The 12,120-nt window shown below is 41.4% G+C and overlaps 1 protein-coding gene across 2 annotated transcripts in view; it reads right to left on the reverse strand.

Moving 5' to 3' along the window:
* Positions 1-2,176: 2,176 nt before the first annotated feature.
* Positions 2,177-12,120, reverse strand: part of CFAP206 (cilia and flagella associated protein 206) — an 88,171-nt gene continuing 78,227 nt past the window's right edge. For both annotated transcript variants that reach the window (XM_089691317.1, XM_089691316.1), the window contains 2 exons: positions 11,545-11,688; positions 2,177-3,876 (listed from right to left, as the gene is read on the reverse strand). In XM_089691317.1, coding sequence (XP_089547443.1) covers positions 3,643-3,876; positions 11,545-11,688 — 378 coding nt within the window. In that variant the 3' untranslated portion in view covers positions 2,177-3,642. The remainder of the gene's footprint in view (positions 3,877-11,544; positions 11,689-12,120) is intronic.

Below are 12,120 nucleotides of genomic sequence, written 5' to 3' on the forward strand. Positions count from 1 at the left end.
AAGGTAAGTGAATTCACACAATATGGGGAATGAATTACTATGGGGGATGAATTACTATAGGGGGGATGAATTACTATGGGGGATGAATTACTACGGGGGATGAATTACTATAGGGGGGATGAATTACTATAGGGGGGATGAATTACTATAGGGGGGATGAATTACTATGGGGGATGAATTACTATATGGGGGATGAATTACTATAGGGGATGAATTACTATATGGGGGATGAATTACTATAGGGGGGATGAATTACTATGGGGGATGAATTACTATATGAGGGATGAATTACTATATGGGGGATGAATTACTATAGGGGGGATGAATTACTATGGGGGATGAATTACTATATGGGGGATGAATTACTATATGGGGGATGTATTTTCAGTTTTAAAAATGTTTCTCTCAAAATAAATTTCAATCGTGGTTTTGGCAAGATTTGGCTCAGTCGAAAAAAAAGGTTGCCCACCACTGACCTAAGGCTATGATTGTGATTATGACGATACACTGTGGCCCTGATTAACCCTTTGCTTACTGGGCCCTTAAACCCCCTTCATGACCAGAGCGTTTTTTGCAATATATGCAGTGTCGGATTTGTTTTAAATGTTGCAATGGTTTTGCGGCTCCCAGTCTTTTTTTCCCTCTCGGAAACGGGTCCAAGTGGCTCTTTATGTCCTAAAGGTTGCAGACCCCTGCTCTATGCACTCCTGAACCATGCACTTTGTACACAGTGCACTCCTGAACTCTGCACTCTGTACAAAGCACACTACTAAACTGCATCCTGGTAGGAAGAAGGCATGCTCCCCTATCCCCAAGAAGGACCATGTACAGTATTTTAGAGGGCTCTGACAGATGAATTGTTAAGTGGGGAGCATGGGAACAGTATCAGTGAGCGGTGGAATAAGCTTTTAAGAGAACCGATAACTAAAATACTAAAAATAAATAATAATGAAAAATAACTATGAATCATCTAGATCTTACCCCCAAAGTTTCACATCCAAGTACTAACCAGGCCATGGGTGGACCCGGATACACGCTACTGAGCATGTGTGTAAGAATGGCAGCCATCTTTGATGTTGGAATTTCATGTTGCTGTACCATGTGATATGCTGTTATTTTTGGACGTTTGTAAGTGCTTAGACTTAATAAATGTCTTTTTAGTGGGTAGTTTGACTCTATATGGGGTGTCTATTTTATCATATGTGCGTCGGTCTGCTGAGCTAATTCCCAGGGGTGCAGCAGTTCCCTGCAAGTTGTGGATATAAATAGTGACAACTGACAGCAATATTCCTGGTGTCTCTGTGGATGATGGGAAGCTGGAGAGCGCATCATTTCCCTGGGGGAATTTCACTACACGCATATGACCACTCTTATATGGAAGGTCGCATTATTTGGTAAGCCTTATGTGTGACCAATGACACCTGGGAGATGTTACAAGTGTTTGATGGTGATGGCCTGAGGAGCTCATCCTATTTTCTCAACACGGCTTGTGGAACTCTTCATTTTGTCTTAGTGTACTTTCCAGTGTATATGCCTCTATATGAAATCCTGGATTTAAGCAGTTTGTTGATTTATGTTTTTGTATATTACCACAATTTATGTAAAGCATTTTGATTTCACATATTGCCGTTAACAATAGACATCAGGGGTAAAGCCTTCGGCCAGGCCACCCTGAATGCACCTGATCTTGGAAGCTAAGCACTGTTGGGCCTGGTTAGTACTTGGATGGGAGACATCAGAGGTAAGATCTTGATAAATCATAGGGTTATTTTTCATTATTACTTATTTTATTATTTTAGTTTTAAGTATTAGGCATAGTGTCAGCAGCTAATATACTGTATGCATAGATTCACCTGAGCGCAGATATTTTACTTCTGTTTTTTAAGAGAACCTGCCATTATCTGTTTGCTCTCAATATTATTATTATTATTACATCGAGTTTATATAGCGCCAAAGGGTTTGCTCAGCGCTGTACAATATAGGGGGGACAATACATGGCACAGTACAACAATAACAAACAACGTACGAGGGGTAAGCGAGCCCTACTCTTTCGAGCTTACAATCTAGGAGAACAATAGAACAGTAGTTTATAAGAATTGACTGCATCAGTTGGCAGACTCAGTATATGGAAGACACATTTACTACTAAAGTAGACAAGAAAACACATAGGCATATATAATGTGTATATAGTTTAATACATGTTCTTTATGCATAAAGTCACCAAGGTTATTTTTGCACATTTTGACAGTCAAGTACCGATTCTATATTAGACCGCTTTTATGTTTCTTTTACATGAAAATACACAGCGTTTGTGGCTAATAATTACTTAATAATAAATACATGTCACATTGGAGCAAACAATAATAACAATGGTGCAGCGTAACACATCAAAAATTGTCCATTAATCAGTGCCCCACTGTGTTCCTCTTTCTGAATAACACCTTACATGCAAACTGTGCAGATGGATGCTCACCACCTTAAACTACCTCTCTACTTGAATAAGGTCTACCAGCGCTTTAAGATGTCTCCTGCAGGGGGTCAAATCCTCAATGACCCAAGGCACATAGACGGCTGATGACATGTAACAAAAAGTTCTCTCCTCATAACGGTTGGTGACATATGTAAAGCAAAATTTGCAAGTATGGTGTTATTCAGAGGCTACATGTACACTGGAACACTAAAACGTTAAACACGGCAAGAACACTGAGTAAATGCAGTACCGCATCTAGACGTGTTTACCTGCGTTTAGCGCTTGTACATTTATTCATTTAATTGGCCAGAGTACTTGTCATTGAAATGGATAAACACCTAAGCTCTAAACGCGGCTAGCACTTATGCGCATTTACGCATGTTTTTGCCACGTTTTGTTTATTTTTTGGCCAAAATGTTCCTCTCCTGGACATGATTCTTCTGCATTCAAGAGAGGGACATTTAACTGCCCCTGAACTCTGCTACTGATAAACTCTGATAAAAGCCTATGTGTGCATGGACACATAGGCTTTTATTGAGTTGAGTTCAGGTGCTTTGGGAAAAAATTGCCAAAAGCTCTTAAACTCACAGGAGGAGCAGTGTGCACGAGGCCTGAGTTGGATTACTGATTAATGGACACATTTATGGACAATTTTTGATGGGTTGCACTGCACCATTGTTATTATTTGTTCTTGAATATGAAGTGAAATCACTTTTAGGTGTTATAGCAAGCGACTATTTTATGATATCATTTTTTATTATCTTTTTCACTTTATTAGTTTATAAGTGTTTTACTTTTATTTATGTTTTTTTTTTAATCACATGGGAGGTTGCATTCGAACGTGAGGTAAACATCTTGGGTAATTTTACAGGCTTTTTTTAGAGACATTGTACAGGTATTTTGGACATTTTTGCGGTTGTTTTTTCTGCTTGAGAGTGTTTTGATTAATGTTTGCTTTTTGGATACGAGCGTTTTTCAGGCGTTCCCAATGAAGTCTATTAGGGCCAAATCACTTTAAGCCTGTAGCTCAAAAGAAGCTCATGTACGTTTTTCACCTATAAGCATCAAATGACACTACGTTTAGGTGAATAGGTACAAGTGAAAACCACAGAATTTCAGATTATGAACATTTTAGTGATTCAAGCTACAAACACTCAGGTGTGAATAGGGCCTTAGGATTCTTCAATATCTCTGGTTAGATTTACTTTAACCATGTTCGTTGGCTTTAATAAACCACATCCACGAAGTCCAGCTAGAAAAACTTGCGGCTTAGGGACATTGCTTGAATTGTCCCTTTTTGCCTGCGTGCCCACTTGCTTTGGAAGATACACCTGTGTAAAGTTCTCTCTTCTCATGTGGCTACTATGAGTCTGCATTGAGTGTGTCACTTTCTGTCGCAAATTGGTCTGCAAGAAACAAAATGTAAACTGTGAGGTCACAACAGCTTTTAAAGAAATTATACCCAAACTCTAGCCAGAAAAGTTGAAACTGTATCTGCTGCTGTGAATACCCACAATATACTAGAAGATAAGACTAGAAAGTATGGCTTCTCAGCTCTTGGTAGTAGTAGTTCTGCAAGACTGTTTGTGTTATGCTGTATCTTGGCACACACACAGATATTTGGCAATAAAACAATAAAAGTCAGGAGGTACAGTAGTAAAGATGTTGTAATTAAACACATTTCTTTTGTTATTAAGTTTTCTTACTGAACTTGCATGCAACTACTGCTCTGATATACTGGGTTCAGCTGGAATGAAATACACTATATTTCTGAAATTATTGGGACACCCCTTCAAATCATTGAGCTCAGGCGTTCCAATTACCTCCATGGCCACAGGTGTATAAAATCAAGCACCTAGGCACGCAGACTGCTTCTACAAACATTTGTGAAAGAATGGGTCGCTCTCAGGAGCTCAGTGAATTCAAGTGTGGTACCGTGTTAGGTTGCCACCTGTGCAATAAGTCCATCCTTGAATTTTCCTTGCTACTAAATATTCCACAGTCAACCATTAAGGGTATTACAACAAAGTGGAAGCAACTGGGAACAGCAGCTCAGCCACAAAGTGGTAGGCCACGTAAAACGACAGTCTCATTGACAGAAGTCGCCAACTGTCTGCAGTATCAATTAGGGTTCCCACCTCATCCCTTTAAAACCAAACACATAATAATAAAACAGGTTCCAAGGCTAATTTAATGCAGATAAGACACTAAGTTAATTTAATTACCACCTTAATCAGCCACAGAACCTGTGTAATTATATGTGTTCAGTTTTACAGGAATGAGGTGGCAACCCTAGAGTCAATAGCTAAAGACCTCCAAACTTGTGGCCTTCAGATTAGCACAACAACAGTGTGTAGAGAGCTTCACGGAATTGTTTTCCATGGCTGAGCAGCTGCATCCAAGCCTTACATCACCAAGTGCAACTGAAAGCGTCGTATGCAGTGGTGTAAAGCATGCTGGATTCTAGAGCAGTGGAGACGTGTTCTTTGGAGTGATGAATCACGCTTCTCTGTCTGGCAATCCAAAGGACATGTTTGGGTTGGGCGGGAGCCAAAAGAATGGTACTTGCCTGACTGCATTGTGTTAAGTGTAATGTTTGGTGGAGGGGGGATTATGGCGTGGGGTTGTTTTTTTAGGGGTTGAGCTTGGCCCCTTAGTTCCATTGAAGGGTAGTCTTAAGGAGTCAGCATTCCAAGACATTTTGGAGAATTTCATGTTCCCAACTTTGTGGGAATAGTTTGGGGAAGGCCCCTGTAACAGCGTACACACAGAGATGGACGCGGTTCAACCATTTTGGCTTCAACCTCCATCTTGGCAAAGGGGTTAACCATCCTGACAAAAATATTTCCCCCTCATTCTCCCCCTCCCTTTCTGAGAGTCACAGCGACATTTGTCCAGTGTGTATGTGTGTTAGGAGTGTCACAGGAGGCCAGGGCCCAGCAGGGGGCTAGGAGCTATAAAGTCCCCAAGGGAGCTGGGGCCTAGCTGTCCAAAGAACCTGTGCAATGTAACACCTCGTATAAGATAAGGCAAGCTTTTCCAGGAGTTCAAAGAACATTCCCAGGAAACACGATCAGGTAACCACTTTTCAAAATCCATTTTTCCCCTATGTCTCATATCTTGGAATATGAGAGACTTTCATAAAAACCGGACATATTGTCAGATTTGCCACGAGGAGACGAACAATTTTATGGGTCACTCGCCTTGTCTCGAATACATAGGAAAGCCGAAAAAGTAGATCTCGTGAACCGTTCAGTGTATAATTTCATAATTCATATCTAACCAATCCTCAGAGGTGTCTGCATAATAATCTACCCGCGGGTGGAATGTCACTTGTGCAGATGGAAAGTTATGGACCAAAATATGAGTTAAGGGAGATTTTGGCTCTAGTTTAGGTCCACACCTAGACCTCCACACCCTAAACGGGGTATTGGTCCTTGACTTCAGAGACACCCCCTGCTGGGGAACTACAAAAATGGGCTGTCAGGCCTAAGAGAAAGAAGTTGAAGACGTCTCCCATTTTAACATCAGTACCATCTGGGGAGACCCGTGCCCTTTCGCTCTGAAACTTGGATCTGCTAACCCAGGACTTTGGCAAGTACCTTAACCCTTTCACCTCTCTCTGATATCTCTTTGCTGTGCTGTTGGTGTCTGTATATTTATATATATATATATCTTACAGTGGGAATCGAAAGTTTGGGCACCCCAGCTAAAAATTTGTATTAATGTGCATAAAGAAGCCAAGGAAAGATGGAAAAATCTCCAAAAGGCATCAAATTACAGATTAGACATTCTTATAATATGTCAACAAAAGTTAGATTTTATTTCCATCATTTACACTTTCAAAATAACAGAAAACAAAAAAATGGCGTCTGCAAAAGTTTGGGCACCCTGCAGAATTTATAGCATGCACTGCCCCCTTTGCCAAGCTGAGACCTGCCAGTGTCATGGATTGTTCTCAATCATTGTCTGGGAAGACCAGGTGATGTCAATCTCAAAGGTTTTAAATGCCCAGACTCATCTGACCTTGCCCCAACAATCAGCACCATGGGTTCTTCTAAGTAGTTGTCTAGAAAACTGAAACTGAAAATAGTTGACGCTCACAAAGCTGGAGAAGGCTATAAGAAGATATCAAAGCGTTTTCAGATGTCAATATCCTCTGTTCGGAATGTAATTAAGAAATGGCAGTCATCAGGAACAGTGGAAGTTAAAGCAAGATCTGGAAGACCAAGAAAAATATCAGACAGAACAGCTCGCAGGATTGTGAGAAAAACAATTCAAAACCCACGTTTCACTGCATGATCCCTCCAGAAAGATCTGGCAGACACTGGAGTTGTGGTACACTATTCCACTATAAAGAGATACTTGTACAAATATGGTCTTCATGGAAGAGTCATCAGAAGAAAACCTCTTCTACGTCCTCACCACAAAAATCATCGTTTGAACTTTGCAAATGAACATATAGACAAGCCTGATGCATTTTGGAAACAAGTTCTGTGGACCAATGAGGTTAAAATTGAACTTTTTGGCCGGAATGAGCAAAGGTACGTTTGGAGAAGAAGGGGCACAGAATTTAATGAAAAGAACCTCTGTCCAACTGTTAAGCATGGGGTTGGATCAATCATGCTTTGGGGTTGTGTTGCAGCCAGTGGCACAGGGAACATCTCACGAGTAGAAGGAAAAATGGATTCAATAAAATTTCAGCAAATTTTGGATGGTAACTTGATGCCATCTGTGAAAAAGCTAAAGTTAAAGAGAGGGTGGCTTCTACAAATGGATAATGATCCTAAACACACCTCGAAATCCACGGGGGATTACATCAAGAGGCGTAAACTGAAGGTTTTGCCATGGCCTTCACAATCTCCTGACTTCAACATAATTGAAAATCTATGGATAGACCTTAAAAGAGCAGTGCGTAACAGACAGCCCAGAAATCTCAAAGAACTGGAAGACTTTTGTAAGGAAGAATGGGCAAAGATACCTCAAACAAGAATTGAAAGACTCTTGGCTGGCTACAAAAAGCGTTTACAAGCTGTGATACTTGCCAAAGGGGGCAGTACAAGATATTAACTCTGCAGGGTGCCCAAACTTGCAGACGCCATTTTTTTTGTTTTCTGTTATTTTGAAAGTGTAAATGATGGAAATAAAATCTAACTTTTGTTGACATAAGAATGTCTAATCTGTAATTTGATGCCTTTTGGAGATTTTTCCATCTTTCCCTGGCTTCTTTATGCACATTAATACAAATTTTTAGCTGGGGTGCCCAAACTTTCGATCCCCACTGTAGTTACATCTTTTTCTGTAAATATTTTTATTGCACCCGTTTGACCTTTTTTGTACTAAATATTTCCTTGAAGTGTTGAACTGTTTCTACAGCGCTTAATTGCAATTTACGAATTCCTGCCTCTAAAAGAGACGCTACTGTGTTTGTATAACACGGTTCTACAGAGGGCTAAACAGACGATTACCTCAACCATTATAGTGTTATAACTGATATCGCCAAGTTTCCTCTTTCTCTGTACAAAAAGGAGGTGGTGGCAGTGTGAAGGGTTAATTGCATAATTAACCTGACCCAGTAACAATCGCGCAGGCTGCTGGTGCATCGATTGTGGTCCACTTAGCTGGAAAATTGTTGTGCAGGGTGCAGCTGAGTGTGGCATTGTTAGTAACGTGACAGCGCGGTTTTAGATTGGCTAGTCCTTTGGTCACAAGTTTGGTGAGAAGGGCTGGGGTCTGACACCACGTTCGTGACAGCCCCTTCCTGTTCCAACATGACTGCGCACCAGTGCACAAAGCAAGGTCCATAAAGACATTAATGAGCAAGTTTGGGGTGGAGGAACTTGACTGACCTCAACCCGATAGAACACCTTTAGGATGAATTAGAGCGGAGACTGTGAGCCAAGCCTTCTTGTCTGACATCAATGTCTGACCTCACAAATGCGCTTCTGGAAGAATGGTCAAACATTTTCATAGACACACTCCTAAACCTTGCGGGCAGCCTTCCCAGAAGAGTTGAAGTTGTTATAGCTGCAAAAAGTGGGCCAACTCAATATTGAACCCTACAGACTAAAACTGGCACGCCATTAAAGTTCATGTGCATGTAAAGACAGGTGTCCCAATACTTTTGGCAATATAGTATATATCTCAGTGGCTTAAATCCCATACCTTTTCCTTCGTAAACCCCTAACGTCCCTGAGCATTTTGTATGGTTTAGTCTTGGTTTTGTACCTTACATGTTTTATTGCTTGTAGTCTACCCCAACATATCATACTCTTTTTTTTTTTCTGCAAAAGATGTGGCTTAAATTTCGTAGCAGATTTGGATCCATATACTGTATTTTTATTTCCTGTTTGTATTAGTAGAAAAAAAAATGCATATTCCATGCAATACAATACCTGCAGTGTCCTCCTTGGGGACCCTGCAACGGACATCCTAGATTGTCCTTCCCTCCTTAGCCTGTATCCTTGGCTTGTCAGGTGTAGCACATTCCTCTGCTATTAGCCAAGAACAATCCTGCTACATCAAGCAACCTTGTCTTGTTCCCCTACTATTTCTTGGAATGATTCATCGGTCTCCCCAATAGGAGCCAATATATATAAAAAAAAATCTTCTGGGACCCCCATTTATTTAAGTTCTTCCTCATCATCAGCTTCTTTGGCACTACCTGAACATACAATCTGTGCTGGATTTTTCATCTCCACATACTATTTGTGTGTTATTAATGAATCAGTCTTTTCCACTGCTACTCTTTCGCCAGCACATACCTCCGAACTTGTTTGCACTCAACTCTTAAGTATGCCCGAGGCTCCTATCATTATTTCTGACTCCTATTCAGAAGCATCACAGCTTTTCCAGTGGAATTTATTTTTAACTGGGTCATGGAAGATTCTGACATTCTCATTGTTCTGTCTAATCTGGTAGAGAATGGCAAATAGTGAATAAAACAAACCCTTAAAAAACAATTTTTTTTAAATTACCCACATTTTGCGGGCGAGCAGCAGCTCTTGGCAAAGTGACGAAATCTTGCTTCACTTCCTATTATGGGGTGTGAACGTGCCTGCACCCCCCGCTGCCCCCCCCCCCCCCCCGGGTCAGTCCAGGGAGAGAAGAGAGAACACGGCACTGAGTAAAAGCACCACATTTTACACACACGTTAGATTAGCACATTTAACCCTTTGATTGCCTCTATTAACCTTTTGATCGCCCCGTCACCCAGCCAGTGGCATTAGTATAGTGTCAGTATATAGAATTTTTCACTGATCACTGTATTACTGCCACTAACGACATCAGATAGTGTCAGTAAGCGCTCCTCCCAGCCAGGGTCAGCTAGCATTGCCCGCACACTATAGGTCGCTGATCACCCCCATTACTAGTATAGTGTTTGTATGGATCAAGATATTGATCATGAACAGAACTATACTAGTGCCTGCTTAGTATAGTGTCCCCAAAAATGAAGTGTTAGCAAGAACAGCCCCATTCGCTGCTAACACTAGCGTTTAGCCCTTCCGCTCTTTTTCATGGAAGACGTTAGCTGTGCTCCCTTCAACCCCCCCACAACCCCCTTCTCTCTCACCTTCTCAACCCGGCTTTCCCCCCTGCCTGGCTCTCTCCGCGTTCTTTCGCACTTTGGTCCTCAGCTAACCTCCTTAGAGCCCATCACTTCTTGACTAACTCTAGTGTCAAATCCTTCCCATCTCTTCGAGAATCCCACTTTCTTCCCGCTTCAGAAATCTTCCATTACCTTCAACTAAAACACTTTTATTCCCTCCTCTCCGCTACTTCATACTCCTTTAGGTCTATGACCTCCTTTGAAAGCGCCTGCAAGAACGATTCGCACAGACGTGGCCTTCTCTTTCTTCTACGCCCTACTTTTGACATCTGAGTCCTCCCCTAGCCCCTCATATGTCTCCAAGTGGGAGAGGGATCTAGGCCCCCAGCTGAGCCCAGAGTATTGGGATCGCATATGGCAAGCAACTAAATCCTCCTCACAGAATGTAGTAGCAGTTGAGACGAATTACAAGGTCCTCACCCGTGGGTATTTGGTTCCGGCTAGGGTCGCTAAATATACTCCGGGGTATTCTCCAGACTGTTTTCGAGGCTGTGCGATGAGGGGCACATACCTTCACACTTGGTGGTCCTGCCCAGTAGCCCACACCTTCTGGGTTGGTATCTTCCACATGCTATCTGCCCTTCTCAAAAAACCGCTAGCGCCAACTCCGGACATCGCCTTACTCAATTTACGACCCCCCTTGATTTCTTGCAAGTCCAACCTCCGCCAAGCAAATTATAGCAAAATCCGGGAAAACCCTTCTCTTAGCATATTGGCGGTTCGGAATAAGGGGACACAGGCTATGATACACGCCAAAGTGGAAGCTACTATCACAGACACAGTCCCCAAATTTTTGTCAATCTGGTCTCCCTGGGTCGATCACTTCCTCCCTCAAGGTTTTGATGAATTGCTGCTTCTTCCCTAATACCTTCCCCCTTGGAAGATGCTCCGGAGCACTGGTCCGGCCCCGCATCCTCTTCCCTGCCATGGAAGTCACACACCTTACCTACCTCCTTCTCCCCTTCCCCCTTTTTTTTCCTCTCTTTCCTCTTTCTTCCTCCCCCCCTTTCTTTACTTTGGTTGCTCTATTAACTTTGCAATAATCATATTGGTGCTATAAGGCCTTGGGCCATATGTTTTCATCTGCTACATATACTGTAAATGAATGTTGCTTCCTGCTGTATGTTTTATACTCTTATAACCCAATAAAATGTTTGAACAAGAAAATTCCCCTGATAGAGTCTTTCTTACTGGCCACAGGGTGTCCAGAGATGACGCACCTCCAGCAAATGAACAGTTAAGTTCAAGCATCCTGACCCTAGGCTCTACCCTTCAACATCTGATAGATAATGAGAGTGTACCCCTCACTGCACATGTGCAGCAGGAAGTGTTAATTTTAAAACACTTTGGCTAGTACAAAAGCAAAGGAGTCTTTTGGCAGAAGAGCCAAACCAAATATTTTCTACCAAAATATCGGTACTCCTAAGATTTTCTGTTCAATTCCCCTTTAATAATCAATACAAACCAGTTTAATTGCTTTCCTGCGCAGCTCCCATTCATTCCACTCATATGATTTGACAATGTTGCTCTCCATGAAGTGTGTATCAGTCTGGGTGCCACTGTTACATTTGGTGATTGGTTTCATGAAGAGTTTTTCAGTAGCTTGAGCCTGGGGTAAAATAAGTAATACCATTAGAAAGCATTTTGACTTGTATATGCACTAATAAAATTATCAATAAACACATTAAAAATCACGCAAGACTCCCTAAACCAGATATTTTCTGAACAATTAAAGGAAATTAGGATTTTGTGCTTTCTACTAAACCAATTTTAAATAAAAAATACAAAATTCTTATTAAATGTAAAGGATGAAATTATTTCAGAACTACATCTAAATCTGAAATAATGCAAGCTTGAAAAAAAATGTGAAAATATAACATAAGGATGTGCAAAACTGTATACAAGTGTCAGACACTAAAATATAATGTAAAGCTTACTTATTTAGTGTTAGGTGTATTTAAATACAAGCCTAGGGTTACAATGGTGCTCCTTTAGGGTAAGTGTTGTCACCCTAGGAGAGGAAGTGTGTTACTGGCAGGAA

This window comes from Staurois parvus, unplaced genomic scaffold (genome assembly GCF_062004578.1).
Source record: "Staurois parvus isolate SC_StPar_1 unplaced genomic scaffold, SC_StPar_1.0 ptg000561l, whole genome shotgun sequence".
In the NCBI taxonomy this organism is placed as follows: Eukaryota; Metazoa; Chordata; class Amphibia; order Anura; family Ranidae; genus Staurois; species Staurois parvus.